Source organism: Bacillus rossius, chromosome 2 (assembly GCF_032445375.1).
Source record: "Bacillus rossius redtenbacheri isolate Brsri chromosome 2, Brsri_v3, whole genome shotgun sequence".
Classification (NCBI taxonomy): Eukaryota; Metazoa; Arthropoda; class Insecta; order Phasmatodea; family Bacillidae; genus Bacillus; species Bacillus rossius.
In genome coordinates, this window is record NC_086331.1 from 134,024,602 (window position 1) to 134,045,861 (window position 21,260).

General features: G+C 50.0%; 1 protein-coding gene across 1 annotated transcript in view; it reads left to right on the forward strand.

Moving 5' to 3' along the window:
* Nucleotides 1-21,260, forward strand: part of LOC134529003 (collagen alpha-1(I) chain-like) — a 181,417-nt gene that overhangs the window by 133,751 nt on the left and 26,406 nt on the right. The window contains exons 6-41 of the mRNA XM_063362670.1: nt 1,574-1,856; nt 5,681-5,780; nt 5,820-5,933; nt 5,973-6,086; nt 6,126-6,239; nt 6,279-6,392; nt 6,432-6,545; nt 6,585-6,698; nt 6,753-6,851; nt 6,891-7,007; nt 7,047-7,163; nt 7,218-7,316; nt 7,356-7,469; nt 7,509-7,622; nt 7,662-7,775; nt 7,815-7,931; nt 7,971-8,087; nt 8,127-8,240; nt 8,280-8,393; nt 8,433-8,549; nt 8,604-8,702; nt 8,742-8,858; nt 8,898-9,014; nt 9,054-9,167; nt 9,207-9,323; nt 9,363-9,479; nt 9,519-9,632; nt 9,672-9,785; nt 9,825-9,941; nt 9,981-10,094; nt 10,134-10,250; nt 10,290-10,403; nt 10,443-10,556; nt 10,596-10,709; nt 10,749-10,862; nt 10,902-11,065. Of these exons, the coding sequence (XP_063218740.1) occupies nt 1,574-1,856; nt 5,681-5,780; nt 5,820-5,933; nt 5,973-6,086; nt 6,126-6,239; nt 6,279-6,392; nt 6,432-6,545; nt 6,585-6,698; nt 6,753-6,851; nt 6,891-7,007; nt 7,047-7,163; nt 7,218-7,316; nt 7,356-7,469; nt 7,509-7,622; nt 7,662-7,775; nt 7,815-7,931; nt 7,971-8,087; nt 8,127-8,240; nt 8,280-8,393; nt 8,433-8,549; nt 8,604-8,702; nt 8,742-8,858; nt 8,898-9,014; nt 9,054-9,167; nt 9,207-9,323; nt 9,363-9,479; nt 9,519-9,632; nt 9,672-9,785; nt 9,825-9,941; nt 9,981-10,094; nt 10,134-10,250; nt 10,290-10,403; nt 10,443-10,556; nt 10,596-10,709; nt 10,749-10,862; nt 10,902-11,065 (4,297 nt within the window). The remainder of the gene's footprint in view (nt 1-1,573; nt 1,857-5,680; nt 5,781-5,819; nt 5,934-5,972; nt 6,087-6,125; nt 6,240-6,278; nt 6,393-6,431; nt 6,546-6,584; nt 6,699-6,752; nt 6,852-6,890; nt 7,008-7,046; nt 7,164-7,217; nt 7,317-7,355; nt 7,470-7,508; nt 7,623-7,661; nt 7,776-7,814; nt 7,932-7,970; nt 8,088-8,126; nt 8,241-8,279; nt 8,394-8,432; nt 8,550-8,603; nt 8,703-8,741; nt 8,859-8,897; nt 9,015-9,053; nt 9,168-9,206; nt 9,324-9,362; nt 9,480-9,518; nt 9,633-9,671; nt 9,786-9,824; nt 9,942-9,980; nt 10,095-10,133; nt 10,251-10,289; nt 10,404-10,442; nt 10,557-10,595; nt 10,710-10,748; nt 10,863-10,901; nt 11,066-21,260) is intronic.

Here is a 21,260-nt window from a genome sequence, read left to right on the forward strand (position 1 = left end):
GCTCACTCGGCGAGGGTGTCCGCGCAGGGAAGCCTAAGATGTACATCAAGTTCTGTCCCTGCCCGAACACGCCCGAATATTCACCTTCGGCCAACCTCGGGTTTATTTACATATAGTTATATTTCTCTGTTTATTTTAATGTAGCTATACTAACCTAACTAACCGTCCATGGTGTTTTAAAGTGTTTTAATGTAGCTAACCTAACCGACCACTTTTAATATTTGAATTCATATTTCCTGCGCAAAAATAAAACAAATCCCGAGGTTGGCCGAAGGTGAATATTCGGGCGTGTTCGGGCAGGGACAGAACTTGATGTACATCTTGGGCTTCTCGCCCGGCGTCATGGTAACGCCTCTCGCACCAGCAACAGCCACGGGCGGAACTACTGTAAACTACTGATGAGTGGTGCACTGACAACATCGGTGAGAGCGGGAAACGGGAGTTCGTGTACGTGCAAATAATTCAAGTCTGACCTCGCCTCAGTTCGAACCCGTATTTTCATGGTGGACACAAGATGGACAGCAGGTGGTCGCTCAGTATGGCAAATTACTATTTAATGATCGACATAGAAGTGGTGGACGCTTGCACGCTCAAGCACACGGAAATAGAAACAAACATGCCTGCCAGGACGTCACAATTGTGACATCGGATGTGCAAATGTATGCCAAAGAAATACTATTGGTGGACTGTTTTTTTTTGTGTCATTAAGGCGTAAGTTTAATTTGTGATATGTTTATAAATACTTTTACGAGCGAACTGCACGTGACGCGTGTCAGGTACCTGAACGAGCTTTCCAGAGGCAGTCTGGCCTGGCCACTGTGTCACCCGCGCATACCTTGCGGGATTAGGGCGGCCCGAACTCGTCTATTTCCCTTAGTGGCCTGGGAATTCGGCGGCCTTTCAGAGCCCGCTGCGTGGATTGACGTGCTATTCATGCCACTGTTCTGGATGCTTCGGGAGTGCGGATGGACCTTGTCTTAGATTCAACATACAGAAAAGGCCCGTTTATTTTACTATTAAAAGTTTATTAACTTACACTAAAATATAAAGATTGACTAATTATTTGTACGAAAATCTTGTTAAATGTATTAAAAAACTCATAGTTAAGTAAATTTAAATATTTAAAATTTTTGTAAAACCACTTGCATGATAACGAACTGTATAGTACATGCGCTGTAACTTTTCTGTGGCCAAAGTTTTTCGATAAATGAAATAAAATTAGATTAGTAAAATGATTTTTCCCTCTTAAGGTAAAGTGTTATCTTCAATAGTAGGTAATAATTCTATTATCATTGTAATTTATTGCATCTTCTGAAGGGCAAAAAAAAAAGAGTTAATTATTTTAGTTTTGTTCACAATTGAGTGTAGTATATTCATAGGTATGGAAAATGTAGTTTCTAACGGGAAACACATGTTGCTCCCTAAAAATTATTTTTCGAATCTCTATTTAACACACTATTTTACTCTATTTAAATTTATGTTTAAAGGTTTTTTTTTTGTCTATGGATCCACATAAGTATGTAATTAAATGGTTTGCAAGCCATCAGTAGTATGATTTATTTGTTGGGTTCAGGTGTGGTTCCAGAACAAGCGCAGCAAAGAGCGCCGCTTGAAGCAGCTCACTTCCATGGGGCGAGGCCCGTTCTTCGGCAGCTCGCGCAAGATGCGAGGCTTCCCCATGAACCTGAGTCCCGGCGGGCTGGACGAGCCGCCGCCGGGGTTCCCCTACTTCGCCACCGCCGACGGCAAGTTCGAGTTCGGCTACGGCGGGCCAGCGGCCTTCCACCACGAGTTCTTCTCCGGCCACCACCCGCACCAGGGCCCGCCCGGCCAGCCCTTGCCTTTCTCCAGCGCAGGTGAGACTGCACGCGGCATTACCCCGTCCCTTTCCTGCTCAGGTGGGCCGCGCACGACGTTACGCCGTCCCTTTCCTGCTCAGGCGGGCCGCGCACGGCGTTACCCCGTCCCTTTCCTGCTCAGGCGGGCCGCGCACGGCGTTACCCCGTCCCTTTCCTGCTCAGGCGGGCCGCGCACGGCGTTACCCCGTCCCTTTCCTGCCCAGGCGGGCCGCGCACGGCGTTACCCCGTCCCTTTCCTGCCCAGGCGGGCCGCGCACGGCGTTACCCCGTCCCTTTCCTGCTCAGGCGGGCCGCGCACGGCATTACCCCGTCCCTTTCCTGCTCAGGCGGGCCGCGCACGGCATTACCCCGTCCCTTTCCTGCCCAGGCGGGCCGCGCACGGCATTACCCCGTCCCTTTCCTGCCCAGGCGGGCCGCGCACGGCGTTACCCCGTCCCTTTCCTGCTCAGGTGGGCCGCGCACGGCGTTACCCCGTCCCTTTCCTGCTCAGGTGGGCCGCGCACGGCGTTACCCCGTCCCTTTCCTGCTCAGGTGGGCCGCGCACGGCGTTACCCCGTCCCTTTCCTGCTCAGGTGGGCACCGCACGGCGTTACCCCGTCCCTTTCCTGCTCAGGTGGGCCGCGCACGGCGTTACCCCGTCCCTTTCCTGCTCAGGCGGGCCGCGCACGGCGTTACCCCGTCCCTTTCCTGCTCAGGCGGGCCGCGCACGGCGTTACCCCGTCCCTTTCCTGCTCAGGCGGGCCGCGCACGGCGTTACCCCGTCCCTTTCCTGCTCAGGCGGGCCGCGCACGGCGTTACCCCGTCCCTTTCCTGCTCAGGCGGGCCGCGCACGGCGTTACCCCGTCCCTTTCCTGCTCAGGCGGGCCGCGCACGGCGTTACCCCGTCCCTTTCCTGCTCAGGCGGGCCGCGCACGGCGTTACCCCGTCCCTTTCCTGCTCAGGCGGGCCGCGCACGGCGTTACCCCGTCCCTTTCCTGCTCAGGCGGGCCGCGCACGGCGTTACCCCGTCCCTTTCCTGCTCAGGCGGGCCGCGCACGGCGTTACCCCGTCCCTTTCCTGCTCAGGCGGGCCGCGCACGGCGTTACCCCGTCCCTTTCCTGCTCAGGCGGGCCGCGCACGGCGTTACCCCGTCCCTTTCCTGCTCAGGCGGGCCGCGCACGGCGTTACCCCGTCCCTTTCCTGCTCAGGCGGGCCGCGCACGGCGTTTCCCCGTCCCTTTCCTGCTCAGGCGGGCCGCGCACGGCGTTACCCCGTCCCTTTCCTGCTCAGGCGGGCCGCGCACGGCGTTACCCCGTCCCTTTCCTGCTCAGGCGGGCCGCGCACGGCGTTTCCCCGTCCCTTTCCTGCTCAGGCGGGCCGCGCACGGCATTACCCCGTCCCTTTCCTGCTCAGGCGGGCCGCGCACGGCGTTACCCCGTCCCAAGAGGTTTTTATTTACGTCGATACTTGGCTAAACAGGCCATGTACAATGTCAGGCATATAGACTAAGTTTATACGAAACTAGAGGAAATATTTTTTGATACTTGGTATTACTTTCAAAAAAAAAAGTAATGACTTATTTCTAGCAGACAAGAGTCTTCGAACTGTCAGTCCAATTTGTATGGGTCTAATATAATACAATACCAAGAGGTGCTGAAAGAATTACTGTAAGAATCCGTTGATGTCGAAGCTTCTTCATCGTCTTCAATCTTCCTAACTTCCCTTTTTTAAGACCTAAACCGACAGCATCCTTCAATTTAAGTTATTTGTCGAGATCAGGAGAGCTATGAACATAATCTCGTTCAAGACAAGGAAGATCATCTACTTCACGCAGCCTACGCTTCTTTAGAATAGTAGCTCCATCGTTGTCCTTCATCGTGTAAGTGGACTTGGCTTTACGGATTCTGTCGTGTCTTTTTAAGCATTTTTTTCTCGAGCCATGTTCGTTGGTGCAGTACATGTGCATACTTGAGAATCTGGTGGTTCTATATATTTTAGAGGCCCTTAAATTTTACAATAGTATTCAATTTTATATATATATATATCGACGATTTATTTTCTGACAGGGTGGATTTAGAATGCTTGTATAGTGGTTAATATTATTATTATTGTCTGGCTGTATTGGAAAAGTAATTATGCTGATCAACTTATGTCTGGGTAAAGTCTAGTGAATTTTTAAAGTCATTTTTTTTGTTTTGATTCTTCCTTTAAAAAATAGGTTTCGTCTTTTCATGTATGCTTTTATTTCCCTAGAGTATTACTGCAACCGTATGTTAATTATCTGTCTTGCGATTATGCTTGGCATAATTTTTTGCATTGATTTTTCTTTGTGGTTCATTTGTTTTTCATCAATTACAGGACATTATTATCTAAATACATTTTGTTTTTTTGCAATTTGGATTTTATTTTAAGGGGTGCATTCTTTTTGAATTACTTTATGTTGAAAGCATTGAGATTTGTTTTTCTGTGTTGATTGTCTTATTTAGATAACGCATGATGACTTTGTTGTTTTTGATTTTTATTTGTATCCATATTTGTTTTGGTATTGTGTTGTTTTATCCATCTACATATAAGTTTGTATGCCTATATTACGGTCGATTTTCTCGCTTCTCGTAATGATGTTTTGTATTGACTCTCTGTATACTTTTGTCTCAGTGAGCGAGGCTCATTTTGAGGGGGATTGTGTGCGTTTATTTTAGTGGATTTGCAATTTACATTATTACTGATTAATTTAGTGTATATGTTTATGCTGAGATTCTAATTTTTGTGATTGGCGAGTAAGAATAATTGTGTTAGATACATTCCACTCTCGTTATGGGTTTATATCCCTGTCATACCATTCCATTGCCATTTTATTATTATTTTTTGTTTTTGAATATTATTAAATTTGTTAGTATTTTCATAAATGTTGTTTGTATTGGTTTGACTATATTTTTTCTGAGGCTGTCCGGGTGTTGGGTTTACAAAGGTGCGTATACGCCTTTTGGACACATGTTTTTATTCCTAAGACTTGATTAAAATTTATTTTTGATACATAATATAAGCTCAATTTATTATCGTGTATTTTAACACCAATGTTGGGTTTTTAGGTTAGTCACCTACATTTGGTGTTAAATCACACGATGCAGGTATTTTATACAGCGAATGTGTAAAACAAAATTTTATTTTATTTTCTTTAATACACAACAATGATTTTAAAATAATTAAAATTGAATGTAAAAAAAATAAGCTTTTTTACATGGTATTGTGCTATTACATCATTAGTTGCCGTCATGCCTCAGTGAATGCAGCATTAAGGCCCCCGCCCACCCGGGCACACACGCGGTGCGCAGAGCTTCAGGACAAACAACGCGAGTTCAAAACTACTCTAGATATCCGAGCGGGGTCTGCTTACGAAAATCATTAAGAATTCGCTGAGGGCCGAGAATTACTTTTGATTTGGGAGTAAGTTTTTTAACTGTGTTTATAAAAAAGTGAAAATGGCTAAAAGGCGTGTTTTCGGAGTAATTTTTAGGCGTGAAACAGCCGGTACAGATTCTAGAAAGCACTTAAGGGAATTGCATTACACCTTCATCTTCATTTCTCCGCCATGCAATGTTATGGTGACGTATGGACGAAGAGAAGCTCAGAGCCTTGCTCTTAGAGGCGATACCGCCCTAACTAACACACATACACCCCGACCAGATGACGCCCTTAAGTAGAATGAATGGTTGATTAGTTATTTTGGTCCTGGCAGATTTAGTATGTTTGATAAGTAGACTACGGTTAGATTCAGTTAGTCTTACATCCCCAACAAACAACGAGCTGTAAAATAGGGAACGTGATGAGGTGTGTCGGTGCAGGCGGCCCCATGGACCCGGGTGCAGGCCTCCACATGGCCGGCGAGTTCGGGGGCCTCGCCCCAGAGGCGCCCCCTGGCTTCCTGGCCCAGCCGCCCATCATGTAGGGCCGTGATGTAGCGATGTGTGCGAGGCTGAGGAGGTGTGTCGGTGCAGGCGGCCCCATGGACCCGGGTGCAGGCCTCCACATGGCCGGCGAGTTCGGGGGCCTCGCCCCAGAGGCGCCCCCTGGCTTCCTGGCCCAGCCGCCCATCATGTAGGGCCGTGATGTAGCGATGTGTGCGAGGCTGAGGAGGTGTGTCGGTGCAGGCGGCCCCATGGACCCGGGTGCAGGCCTCCACATGGCCGGCGAGTTCGGGGGCCTCGCCCCAGAGGCGCCCCCTGGCTTCCTGGCCCAGCCGCCCATCATGTAGGGCCGTGATGTAGCGATGTGTGCGAGGCTGAGGAGGTGTGTCGGTGCAGGCGGCCCCATGGACCCGGGTGCAGGCCTCCACATGGCCGGCGAGTTCGGGGGCCTCGCCCCAGAGGCGCCCCCTGGCTTCCTGGCCCAGCCGCCCATCATGTAGGGCCGTGATGTAGCGATGTGTGCGAGGCTGAGGAGGTGTGTCGGTGCAGGCGGCCCCATGGACCCGGGTGCCGGTCTCCACATGGCCGGCGAGTTCGGGGGCCTCGCCCCAGAGGCGCCCCCTGGCTTCCTGGCCCAGCCGCCCATCATGTAGGGCCGTGATGTAGCGATGTGTGCGAGGCTGAGGAGGTGTGTCGGTGCAGGCGGCCCCATGGACCCGGGTGCAGGCCTCCACATGGCCGGCGAGTTCGGGGGCCTCGCCCCAGAGGCGCCCCCTGGCTTCCTGGCCCAGCCGCCCATCATGTAGGGCCGTGATGTAGCGATGTGTGCGAGGCTGAGGAGGTGTGTCGGTGCAGGCGGCCCCATGGACCCGGGTGCAGGCCTCCACATGGCCGGCGAGTTCGGGGGCCTCATCCCAGAGGCGCCCCCTGGCTTCCTGGCCCAGCCGCCCATCATGTAGGGCCGTGATGTAGCGATGTGTGCGAGGCTGAGGAGGTGTGTCGGTGCAAGCGGCCCCATGGACCCGGGTGCAGGCCTCCACATGGCCGGCGAGTTCGGGGGCCTCGCCCCAGAGGCGCCCCCTGGCTTCCTGGCCCAGCCGCCCATCATGTAGGGCCGTGATGTAGCGATGTGTGCGAGGCTGAGGAGGTGTGTCGGTGCAGGCGGCCCCATGGACCCGGGTGCAGGCCTCCACATGGCCGGCGAGTTCGGGGGCCTCGCCCCAGAGGCGCCCCCTGGCTTCCTGGCCCAGCCGCCGCCCATCATGTAGGGCCGTGATGTAGCGATGTGTGCGAGGCTGAGGAGGTGTGTCGGTGCAGGCGGCCCCATGGACCCGGGTGCAGGCCTCCACATGGCCGGCGAGTTCGGGGGCCTCGCCCCAGAGGCGCCCCCTGGCTTCCTGGCCCAGCCGCCGCCCATCATGTAGGGCCGTGATGTAGCGATGTGTGCGAGGCTGAGGAGGTGTGTCGGTGCAAGCGGCCCCATGGACCCGGGTGCCGGTCTCCACATGGCCGGCGAGTTCGGGGGCCTCGCCCCAGAGGCGCCCCCTGGCTTCCTGGCCCAGCCGCCCATCATGTAGGGCCGTGATGTAGCGATGTGTGCGAGGCTGAGGAGGTGTGTCGGAGCAGGCGGCCCCATGGACCCGGGTGCAGGCCTCCACATGGCCGGCGAGTTCGGGGGCCTCGCCCCAGAGGCGCCCCCTGGCTTCCTGGCCCAGCCGCCCATCATGTAGGGCCGTGATGTAGCGATGTGTGCGAGGCTGAGGAGGTGTGTCGGTGCAGGCGGCCCCATGGACCCGGGTGCAGGCCTCCACATGGCCGGCGAGTTCGGGGGCCTCGCCCCAGAGGCGCCCCCTGGCTTCCTGGCCCAGCCGCCCATCATGTAGGGCCGTGATGTAGCGATGTGTGCGAGGCTGAGGAGGTGTGTCGGTGCAGGCGGCCCCATGGACCCGGGTGCAGGCCTCCACATGGCCGGCGAGTTCGGGGGCCTCGCCCCAGAGGCGCCCCCTGGCTTCCTGGCCCAGCCACCCATCATGTAGGGCCGTGATGTAGCGATGTGTGCGAGGCTGAGGAGGTGTGTCGGTGCAGGCGGCCCCATGGACCCGGGTGCAGGCCTCCACATGGCCGGCGAGTTCGGGGGCCTCGCCCCAGAGGCGCCCCCTGGCTTCCTGGCCCAGCCGCCGCCCACCATGTAGGGCCGTGATGTAGCGATGTGTGCGAGGCTGAGGAGGTGTGTCGGTGCAGGCGGCCCCATGGACCCGGGTGCAGGCCTCCACATGGCCGGCGAGTTCGGGGGCCTCGCCCCAGAGGCGCCCTTTGGCTTCCTGGCCCAGCCGCCGCCCACCATGTAGGGCCGTGATGTAGCGATGTGTGCGAGGCTGAGGAGGTGTGTCGGTGCAGGCGGCCCCATGGACCCGGGTGCAGGCCTCCACATGGCCGGCGAGTTCGGGGGCCTCGCCCCAGAGGCGCCCCCTGGCATCCTGGCCCAGCCGCCCATCATGTAGGGCCGTGATGTAGCGATGTGTGCGAGGCTGAGGAGGTGTGTCGGTGCAGGCGGCCCCATGAACCCGGGTGCAGGCCTCCACATGGCCGGCGAGTTCGGGGGCCTCGCCCCAGAGGCGCCCCCTGGCATCCTGGCCCAGCCGCCCATCATGTAGGGCCGTGATGTAGCGATGTGTGCGAGGCTGAGGAGGTGTGTCGGTGCAGGCGGCCCCATGGACCCGGGTGCAGGCCTCCACATGGCCGGCGAGTTCGGGGGCCTCGCCCCAGAGGCGCCCCCTGGCTTCCTGGCCCAGCCGCCGCCCATCATGTAGGGCCGTGATGTAGCGATGTGTGCGAGGCTGAGGAGGTGTGTCGGTGCAAGCGGCCCCATGGACCCGGGTGCAGGCCTCCACATGGCCGGCGAGTTCGGGGGCCTCGCCCCAGAGGCGCCCCCTGGCTTCCTGGCCCAGCCGCCCATCATGTAGGGCCGTGATGTAGCGATGTGTGCGAGGCTGAGGAGGTGTGTCGGTGCAGGCGGCCCCATGGACCCGGGTGCAGGCCTCCACATGGCCGGCGAGTTCGGGGGCCTCGCCCCAGAGGCGCCCCCTGGCTTCCTGGCCCAGCCGCCGCCCATCATGTAGGGCCGTGATGTAGCGATGTGTGCGAGGCTGAGGAGGTGTGTCGGTGCAGGCGGCCCCATGGACCCGGGTGCAGGCCTCCACATGGCCGGCGAGTTCGGGGGCCTCGCCCCAGAGGCGCCCCCTGGCTTCCTGGCCCAGCCGCCGCCCATCATGTAGGGCCGTGATGTAGCGATGTGTGCGAGGCTGAGGAGGTGTGTCGGTGCAGGCGGCCCCATGGACCCGGGTGCAGGCCTCCACATGGCCGGCGAGTTCGGGGGCCTCGCCCCAGAGGCGCCCCCTGGCTTCCTGGCCCAGCCACCCATCATGTAGGGCCGTGATGTAGCGATGTGTGCGAGGCTGAGGAGGTGTGTCGGTGCAGGCGGCCCCATGGACCCGGGTGCAGGCCTCCACATGGCCGGCGAGTTCGGGGGCCTCGCCCCAGAGGCGCCCCCTGGCTTCCTGGCCCAGCCGCCGCCCACCATGTAGGGCCGTGATGTAGCGATGTGTGCGAGGCTGAGGAGGTGTGTCGGTGCAGGCGGCCCCATGGACCCGGGTGCAGGCCTCCACATGGCCGGCGAGTTCGGGGGCCTCGCCCCAGAGGCGCCCTTTGGCTTCCTGGCCCAGCCGCCGCCCACCATGTAGGGCCGTGATGTAGCGATGTGTGCGAGGCTGAGGAGGTGTGTCGGTGCAGGCGGCCCCATGGACCCGGGTGCAGGCCTCCACATGGCCGGCGAGTTCGGGGGCCTCGCCCCAGAGGCGCCCCCTGGCATCCTGGCCCAGCCGCCCATCATGTAGGGCCGTGATGTAGCGATGTGTGCGAGGCTGAGGAGGTGTGTCGGTGCAGGCGGCCCCATGAACCCGGGTGCAGGCCTCCACATGGCCGGCGAGTTCGGGGGCCTCGCCCCAGAGGCGCCCCCTGGCATCCTGGCCCAGCCGCCCATCATGTAGGGCCGTGATGTAGCGATGTGTGCGAGGCTGAGGAGGTGTGTCGGTGCAGGCGGCCCCATGGACCCGGGTGCAGGCCTCCACATGGCCGGCGAGTTCGGGGGCCTCGCCCCAGAGGCGCCCCCTGGCTTCCTGGCCCAGCCGCCGCCCATCATGTAGGGCCGTGATGTAGCGATGTGTGCGAGGCTGAGGAGGTGTGTCGGTGCAGGCGGCCCCATGGACCCGGGTGCCGGTCTCCACATGGCCGGCGAGTTCGGGGGCCTCGCCCCAGAGGCGCCCCCTGGCTTCCTGGCCCAGCCGCCCATCATGTAGGGCCGTGATGTAGCGATGTGTGCGAGGCTGAGGAGGTGTGTCGGTGCAGGCGGCCCCATGGACCCGGGTGCAGGCCTCCACATGGCCGGCGAGTTCGGGGGCCTCGCCCCAGAGGCGCCCCCTGGCTTCCTGGCCCAGCCGCCGCCCACCATGTAGGGCCGTGATGTAGCGATGTGTGCGAGGCTGAGGAGGTGTGTCGGTGCAGGCGGCCCCATGGACCCGGGTGCAGGCCTCCACATGGCCGGCGAGTTCGGGGGCCTCGCCCCAGAGGCGCCCCCTGGCTTCCTGGCCCAGCCGCCCATCATGTAGGGCCGTGATGTAGCGATGTGTTAGAGGCTGAGGAGGTGTGTCGGTGCAGGCGGCCCCATGGACCCGGGTGCAGGCCTCCACATGGCCGGCGAGTTCGGGGGCCTCGCCCCAGAGGCGCCCCCTGGCTTCCTGGCCCAGCCGCCCATCATGTAGGGCCGTGATGTAGCGATGTGTGCGAGGCTGAGGAGGTGTGTCGGTGCAGGCGGCCCCATGGACCCGGGTGCAGGCCTCCACATGGCCGGCGAGTTCGGGGGCCTCGCCCCAGAGGCGATCCCTGGCTTCCTGGCCCAGCCGCCCATCATGTAGGGCCGTGATGTAGCGATGTGTGCGAGGCTGAGGAGGTGTGTCGGTGCAGGCGGCCCCATGGACCCGGGTGCAGGCCTCCACATGGCCGGCGAGTTCGGGGGCCTCGCCCCAGAGGCGCCCCCTGGCTTCCTGGCCCAGCCGCCCATCATGTAGGGCCGTGATGTAGCGATGTGTGCGAGGCTGAGGAGGTGTGTCGGTGCAGGCGGCCCCATGGACCCGGGTGCAGGCCTCCACATGGCCGGCGAGTTCGGGGGCCTCGCCCCAGAGGCGCCCCCTGGCTTCCTGGCCCAGCCGCCGCCCAACGATCAACTCATCTCCCAGCGAGCGAGTCCCGAGTTCATCACCTCGCAAGGTCAGTCCTCCACGCACTCTCACCTATTGCTGTCTGTCCTCACGGTCCATCGCAACTGTTTGTTCTCTTCCAGGCTTAATCAGAAAAAAAAAACAAGCTTTCACCTATACTCAGACCTTTCATACATGTGTCATAAATGCATTTTAAGCTGAGTTCCTTGACGTGGCACATACGAAGTTACTTAATTCAAGCCGGCGTAATAACTTCCGTCACTCGGTACTAATAAACTCGCAAAGACCAAAGGGACAAGACATGAGGCGTGCACTATATGATAAAGGAATATGTTGCTGTACACAGATGTCTCTGCTATGGTTACCTTATATATTACGTTCCATTAATGTAACTACATTCTGCCTGAGTCTAAAAGTTACGAGCATCTGTGTTAAACGAAACTTGAAGTTAACTAAAGCAAATATAATATTTCTTACTTAAGGCCTACAAACAATAAGTTCCAAAACCTTAAGTTGTATTTCATTATTAAGTTTTAAAGCAACAATTATTTTACAATTAGTGCTCTGATCATTCTTGAGGTTTGTAAGCCTACCCGTTAGTACCTATCACTCACGAAAGTGACAAAACAAGACCTGAAAATTAATCAATGAGGGATAGCTTTGTTGGGTGAAACATTAGTACAACGAGAAAACAAGTAGATAGAAATTGCCGACTCTGGGACAGGCGGAGGAGTGAGGAGCTGGTCGCCATAATGCATCTGCCATCTTGGATATATGCGCATTTTGTTACACCCGGAATTTTAGATTTGTAATGTTTAAAAGCCGTCATGGATTACCTTGACCTTGACCCAGCCAACATCTTGGATGACCTTCATACCAGCGGCCATATTGAATGACTTCGACCTACCCAAATTTTAATTGACATTTTCTAATTTTTAAAATTTTTATTAGACCTTTTTAATTTTTTTTGTCCTCAGCTGCCATTTCATAGTCTGCAGAGTGCCACCATCTTTTTTATCTGCTGTCGAGCGCCATCTTAGTTCCGGAGCCTGGAGGTGGGCGTTGTCAGTATTACCGAAAAGTTTTTATTTGTACAAAAACCTTGAGTGTGTTAGCTCGGGATCGATCTGAGGGACGCTTGCATGTTAAGGTTTCAAGGCAGAAACCTTAGACACTAAGCTACATCAGCTGGGAATTAAATACATAAATAAAGTATGAACGATTTCAAAATTTCACTCAGGAAACCTATAAAACGAGTGAATTTTTAGTAGGGAGTGCCACGTTTAAATTTCAACAATTGGTTTCCGAGAGGGTGCCATCATTTATTCTAGGTAATGTTGGCAGAGAGAACCACTTTTAAATTTTACCTGACGATAGTAAAAATATCGGCTATCTTTAATTCGAGAACAGGCTACCAGAGAGTGCTAGTTTCAGCCATCTTTCGTGGCAGTGTCATCTGCTAGACCACGCATGTGTTTTACCACCATGCCATCTTGGATTCAGTTCCCTGCCATCTTGGATGGAGAGGTTTAGGAATGGTAAACCTATAAATCCATTCCATATTGTGCATTGAGTGCACAATAAATCATTCAATGTGCTTTATCTCCCATTATCTTTGAAACAATCCCTCACCATATTAGATATTATTGTGGATTTACGGACATGTTCCGTAATGTGCATAGAGTGCACAAGTATCTTTCAATCTGCTATATCTCTCGCCATTATTGAATCAGTGTCCCACCATCTTGGATGGATAATTGTTTGCATTATGCATCTAATGATCTGTTCCATATGATGAATAGAGTGCACAAGAAATCTTTCTGTGCTCTACATCCCCAGCCATCTTGGAATTAGGAAATGGTGCCATATTGGATGGAGAGTTGTATACATAGCATAAGAGTTTACTATTGTTAATTATATGTACGCGCGTGATGCATAAGAATGTTTCCAGGTTATTTCATGATTAATTTTTTCTGTGCCATATTGTAATTAATACTTAAGTTATAGTACACACTTTCTCCTTTTGTAATACTTTGTTAATTAAATAGTTTATAGTCTACTAGTGGTGTGTATATTCTATTTCTCTCTTTTTGTAATAATTTGTTTATTAAGTAATTTTTAGGCCGATTCTCTTATTCTCGAAGCGGTGAAAGAAATACTGCATGATGTGTTAAAGTCTCTGTTGTTCCATCTTGATAAAACCTTACAAATTAGGGAAGGGAAGGTAAGAAGATGACGAAGCGGATAAGATGATGAGTCGAGAATTTCTCCTTCCAGATAACATAGCACAGTATAGTAAAAGGTGAAAAAGAGAACCCTGCTGGATACTTTGTGAAATGTATTGTGGCACGCCATTGACTATAACCTGTGGTGCTGTGGAACGAAAAGTTGGTTCTTAGAGTGGCCAATGTAAGATTTCGGCCCAAGAAAATAAGGATTGAGAATGGCAAGGTAAGTAATTATTAACAGCCATATTTTTTCTTGTGTTAAGAAAACATCTGTGCATGCGATCTATGTTTATTATGTTGAAATAGTATTTGTTTCTTTTGTACACACAGTTGTAAAAATGGCCATTTATGGCAAGATGAATTAATGAAAGGGGCACGATGACGATATAAATATTTTTTTCTCTAAATTATTTATTTGTTTCTGTTTTATGATAGGAGTAAACACCAGGAAAATGGTATGTTATTTGAAACGAAAAACAGACAGACACAGCAGGGTGAAACATACGATGAGAGTTGTATTGTTTCCCAGCCTGGAACCATTATAACAATCAAAGGTGTTTCTTCGTTGTTTCTGAAGTTTCATCAACTACAGAAAAGCCCCAAACCACGGCTGATCTACCAGTGACATTGATCAGCACTACTGTATGACCACAGGACTCACCAGTGGTGGCTACTGTAGGACCACATGACTCACCAGTTGTGGATACTGTAGGACCACAGGACTCACCATTTGTGTATACTGTATGACCACAGGACTCACCAGTTGTGGCTACTGTAGGTACACAGCACTCACCAGTGGTGGATACTGTAGGACCACAGGACTCACCAGTTGTGGATACTGTAGGACCACAGGAATCACCAGTTGTGGATACTGTAGGACCACAGGACTCACCGGTTGTGGATACTGTAGGACCACAGGAATCACCAGTTGTGGATACTGTAGGACCACAGGACTCAACGGTTGTGGATACTGTAGGACTACAGGAATCACCAGTTGTGGATACTGTAGGACCACAGGAATCACCAGTTGTGGCTACTGTAGGACCACAGGAATCACCAGTTGTGGATACTGTTGGACCACAGGACTCACCGGTTGTGGATACTGTAGGACCACAGGAATCACCAGTTGTGGATACTGTAGGACCACAGGACTCACCGGTTGTGGATACTGTAGGACCACAGGACTCACCGGTTGTGGCTACTGTAGGACCACAGGAATCACCATTTGTGGATACTGTAGGACCACAGGACTCACCGGTTGTGGATACTGTAGGACCACAGTAATCACCAGTTGTGGATACTGTAGGACCACAGGAATCACCAGTTGTGGATACTGTAGGACCACAGGAATCACCAGTTGTGGATACTGTATGACCATAGGACTCACCAGTTGTGGATACTGTAGGACCACAGGAATCACCAGTTGTGGATACTGTAGGACCACAGGAATCACCAGTTGTGGATACTGTATGACCACAGGACTCACCGGTTGTGGATACTGTAGGATCACAGGAATCACCAGTTGTGGATACTGTAGGACCACAGGACTCACCGGTTGTGGCTACTGTAGGACCACAGGAATCACCAGTTGTGGATACTGTAGGACCACAGGACTCACCAGTTGTGGCTACTGTAGGTACACAGCAGTCACCAGTGGTGGATACTGTAGGACCACAGGACTCACCAGTTGTGGATACTGTAGGACCACAGAAATCACCAGTTGTGGATACTGTAGGACCACAGGAATCACCAGTTGTGGATACTGTATGACCACAGGACTCACCAGTTGTGGATACTGTAGGACCACAGGACTCACCAGTTGTGGATACTGTAGGACCACAGGACTCACCGGTTGTGGCTACTGTAGGACCACAGGACTCACCAGTTGTGGATACTGTAGGACCACAGAAATCACCAGTTGTGGATACTGTAGGACCACAGGAATCACCAGTTGTGGATACTGTATGACCACAGGAATCACCAGTTGTGGATACTGTATGACCACAGGAATCACCAGTTGTGGATACTGTAGGACCACAGGACTCACCGGTTGTGGCTACTGTAGGACCACAGGACTCACCAGTTGTGGATACTGTAGGACCACAGAAATCACCAGTTGTGGATACTGTAGGACCACAGGAATCACCAGTTGTGGATACTGTATGACCACAGGAATCACCAGTTGTGGATACTGTAGGACCACAGGACTCACCAGTTGTGGATACTGTAGGACCACAGGACTCACCAGTTGTGGATACTGTAGGACCACAGAAATCACCAGTTGTGGATACTGTAGGACCACAGGAATCACCAGTTGTGGATACTGTATGACCACAGGAATCACCAGTTGTGGATACTGTAGGACCACAGGAATCACCAGTTGTGGATACTGTAGGACCACAGGAATCACCAGTTGTGGATACTGTAGGACCACAGGAATCACCAGTTGTGGATACTGTATGACCACAGGACTCACCGGTTGTGGATACTGTAGGATCACAGGAATCACCAGTTGTGGATACTGTAGGACCACAGGACTCACCGGTTGTGGCTACTGTAGGACCACAGGAATCACCAGTTGTGGATACTGTAGGACCACAGGACTCACCAGTTGTGGCTACTGTAGGTACACAGCAGTCACCAGTGGTGGATACTGTAGGACCACAGGACTCACCAGTTGTGGATACTGTAGGACCACAGAAATCACCAGTTGTGGATACTGTAGGACCACAGGAATCACCAGTTGTGGATACTGTATGACCACAGGACTCACCAGTTGTGGATACTGTAGGACCACAGGACTCACCAGTTGTGGATACTGTAGGACCACAGGACTCACCGGTTGTGGCTACTGTAGGACCACAGGACTCACCAGTTGTGGATACTGTAGGACCACAGAAATCACCAGTTGTGGATACTGTAGGACCACAGGAATCACCAGTTGTGGATACTGTATGACCACAGGAATCACCAGTTGTGGATACTGTATGACCACAGGAATCACCAGTTGTGGATACTGTAGGACCACAGGACTCACCGGTTGTGGCTACTGTAGGACCACAGGACTCACCAGTTGTGGATACTGTAGGACCACAGAAATCACCAGTTGTGGATACTGTAGGACCACAGGAATCACCAGTTGTGGATACTGTATGACCACAGGAATCACCAGTTGTGGATACTGTAGGACCACAGGACTCACCAGTTGTGGATACTGTAGGACCACAGGACTCACCAGTTGTGGATACTGTAGGACCACAGAAATCACCAGTTGTGGATACTGTAGGACCACAGGAATCACCAGTTGTGGATACTGTATGACCACAGGAATCACCAGTTGTGGATACTGTAGGACCACAGGAATCACCAGTTGTGGATACTGTAGGACCACAGGACTCACCAGTTGTGGATACTGTAGGACCACAGGACTCACCAGTTGTGGATACTGTAGGACCACAGGACTCACCGGTTGTGGCTACTGTAGGACCACAGGACTCACCAGTTGTGGATACTGTAGGACCACAGAAATCACCAGTTGTGGATACTGTAGGACCACAGGAATCACCAGTTGTGGATACTGTATGACCACAGGAATCACCAGTTGTGGATACTGTATGACCACAGGAATCACCAGTTGTGGATACTGTAGGACCACAGGACTCGCCAGTTGTGGCTACTGTAGGTACACAGGACTCACCAGTTGTGGATACTGTAGGACCACAGGACTCACCAGTTGTGGATACTGTAGGACCACAGGAATCACCAGTTGTGGATACTGTAGGACCACAGGACTCACCAGTTGTGGATACTGTAGGACCACAGGAATCACCAGTTGTGGATACTGTAGGACCACAGGAATCACCAGTTGTGGATACTGTATGACCACAGGACTCACCAGTTGTGGATACTGTAGGACCACAGGACTCACCAGTTGTGGATACTGTAGGACCACAGGACTCGCCAGTTGTGGCTACTGTAGGTACACAGGACTCACCAGTTGTGGATACTGTAGGACCACAGGACTCGCCAGTTGTGGCTACTGTAGGTACACAGGACTCACCAGTTGTGGATACTGTAGGACCACAGGACTCACCAGTTGTGGATACTGTAGGACCAAATGACTCACAAATGGTGGATACTGTAGGACCAGGGGATTCACCAGTGGCTAAGAAACGAAAGCTTTCTCCCTAAGATAATAAGAAAAAACTTCATATACAGATAGACAACAATAGTCAACAGCACCTGAGGTAGAAGAGACATTGCATACTTCGGACATGTCAAATGCCATCTCCCAACCAAGCTGCAGAAATTAATTGCCTGTTCTTCCTGTTGCAGACCTTAAAACTAAGTATAAGCGCAGGAAACCCCCTCCATTGTTGATATCCAGTTTACCCGTAAAGCGAGTATTAAAGAAAATCAAAACCGTTAAAGAAGAAACTGCAAGGAAGAAAGAAGTTTGACTCGAAGAAAAAGCAAGACAGCTTCAAGAAACCGATTATCAGCAAAATCAAAGGAACTAGCTAGACAAATGATAACTCAGAGACCTCTGCCTATGAGAGTGTTGTATACATATAAACAGAAGACGAAATATAACTTGTTAAGGAGAGATACTGTATTCTGTGTGGGAAGAGTGGGAAGAATGAACTGCAGTATAAATGTTCTATTGTAAATACTGAGCTCATCTTCAGTGCATTGGTTGGGATAAAGCTATTGCTAATGTTATATCATGGGAACGTGAATTTTGTAATTAATTTTTTAAGGGCCATTTAGTTTTGTATTCTTATTAATTATAATAATTTTTGTTACAAATTAATGGTTACTTAACAATATTAAAATTTATAATGTATTTTGATAGGAACAATTCATGAATGAATATATAACCAATGATGTTATAGATCCAATATTTTTATTTTCCGTTTTCAAGGCCTACTTGTATAACATATATTTTTCGGAATATTATAATAGTTTTTAGAAAATATATATTTTTTCTGTGTGATGAACAATCTGTTTTCTGCACTAAATTCATTTTCATCTTCTTATCCTCACTGGTTCGTCAGTTTACCCACCTGTACGGGTAAGATAACGACTTTGCATACATATGCAAAAAAAAAAATTGTTTATTAAAATTCTTGCACTGTGCTCTTGGAACTATTAAAATTTACTAGAGGAATGTTTTTATTGCATATACTATAGGAACATCAAATATTAGCATTTTCCAAAGGCTAGATAAGTAAGAAACTTATGTTCGTCATCTTACCCAACCTTCCCCTACCTTTTGGATTATAGATCAGTAATGTTAGTAAATTTATGTAGACAAGCAAGGTATTCATTATAACATTTTTTATTGTTTTAAAAATTAATTAAATTTTAAGAGCAAGCAGTCTCGTCAATACATGCGCTGTTGTGTAAATTAAAAATAAAATATCCAATCAATTCAAATTAAATATTGTTTCTGATTACACTCCGCAACTCGACAAATCAAACTGCTTAGTGTTGCCAGTGATGAGAAGATAAAAAGCAATATTCCATAGTATTTGCGCAAGCTTTCCTATTTTTTGTGACTTATGTATCTTATGGCAGATCTGAGTTTACTTTAACTCTCATGAATTAATTTACACACCAAGCTGGAAATTTCTCCCAGAATTTAATCTCCGAGATGTATGTAATTTATGCAGCTTTTTTAAACAATATACCATCTGCAACATGTCTGTCACTTAGATTGTTGCTTTGTGAATAACTGATGTCATTCTGCTTGCAAGCTATTTCAAGTTTATTAATCCTCGTGTAACCATGCGATGGTCATTTCACAAAAAGCTTTGTCCTTGACCTGCCCTATTGATTAGAATATAAGTGAATCGCTATGGGTAATTTCTTAATTACTGAACTAATTAATTCTGCACTCTTTACATTCATTCTTGGACAACACATAAAAGCGTACTGAGTGGTTTGTGCATAAGTAGGTATACCTGTTTTATATATTTTTAGATTATTAGGGGAAAAGAGATTATGGCACAGCGCGAGACACTGCCAGTGAGCATCACACCCAATAATGAAATCGGGACTCGTGATTCGTGACATTGATCTTTATTACGATCAACTGTTCGTTGCATAACCGCAGGGCCATCTTATTGTGGAAAAAAACTTGTCTGCTGCTCATTTTACTGCAGGAGTCACACTCTCTTCACTTCGAGAACATGTAGGGCCTACCTGTATTAAAAAGTTGCAACAGCCGAGGAATTAATGTCTGACACTTCCCATTTACCACAAATGCAGATGTGGTGCCTCCTAGTGGTGCGGGAGAATATTTTATGGTAGTTTACGATGATATCACTTGTGAGAAACAAGATATAATACAAGAGTACTTTTCAATGAGTAGAAATCCAAAAAAAATTACAGTATTTACCGATGTCAAATATAAAAGAATACCTAAACATTTGCTTTGCGACGATTCCAATGTTATCGTACTTTTTCATATTGACGAACTGAATCCGAGCCATATAACATTTAGATCTTGAAAGGTTTGTGCTCTTTGCGCTCGTGATCTTAAAGTCTGTCCGTTCAAAAAAAAGCAACAATCATTGTGGTTTATATCCCTTCATATTTGGGCATAATTGAAGCATGAACTGCAACATATCAAAAACCGGAGGTGATCCTCTGAAGATTCAGCATGATTCGTGTTTGATACCTAATCTCGATGGTAATTGTGATTTAAATGGAATGCTTTTAAAAGACTGTCCACTGTCCATACATAAGGATTATGAAGATGTCATGAATTAACGTAAGGTCAATATTTGAATGCTGCTTTGGTTCACTCAATAGAAGGCTTAAAAGTACTTATATGTTGGCAAATTGATTTCATCTAGCGTAATATGCTCTAAATCTATGCCTCCAACTCAAAATGTAAAACAACCAGCCACAACTGGTAAGAATGGACATATTTCTCGAAGTCCACATCTCCATGACGAACTGTGAAAACGCCTAGACTTATTTAATTGTGGTAGTTAAACTGCTGCTGTTGGGTTCTGTATTCAAAATGCTATTTGCTATCAGCCTATGGTTTAATAATTTCTGCCAATGCACGGGTTTTAGGTCATGTCATTAAGAATGTTCGGGCAAATATATTCGGGCGAAACTCGTTTGTATGAATCGATATGGAATTAATGAAGACATATTCAAGTCTGTAAATTCTGATCTTTTTAAGTTTGAACCGACTACTTTCTCCATGCAGCCTAATGAAAATAATGGTAAAGAAGTGGATGTGAATCAAGACCTCGTGAAATATACTATTTTAACCGGAGTTCATCTAAAGATGAATCTAGCATTGATGGTGATAATGTGAGCTTTCATGCTCGCTCTGATAAACATTTTAGTTATTCAAAGGTTATTTATGATTAATCCCTAGGTGAAGCACTATCTTATTTATCAAGCTTCACCTAAAAACAAGTGATGGTATCTACGGACTTTATAAATGCAATAATCGATGTTACTAAGGGAATATATAAGTTTTTATTTCACCAAAACAATATAATTCATGTTAATAATGAAATAATACCCCTGTTTCGGAATTATTTGAAAATGTGATGTTACTAAAGGAATGTTTCCGAATATTCACTTGCAGCAAAAAGGACCTGGCTTGTTACAAAAAGCATAAAAATAACAATTCAAAAAGGAATTAATATATTGTGAAGATTCAAATGAATGGTTTCTCGACTCATATTTTAAATTGCATGCCAGGCTTCTGGTCACACTTGGCATATAATAAAGTCTTATATTTCATTAATGAAATACAAGAATCCGGTTACATTGCAAATTGAGCAGTGCTCAGTTTAAAATTGCATGTAAGCTTCTCCTGAGCTCTCGTAAAATATTCCCTGCAGAAAAGTATTGACAACTGGTCTTCATGATTTATTACAGATTGATTTAGTAAAGATGCTTCCATTGGCATGCATAAACAGTGTTTCCAAGTACATCCTGACAGTTATAGATGTTTATAGCAAACATGCCTCTGCAGTTCCC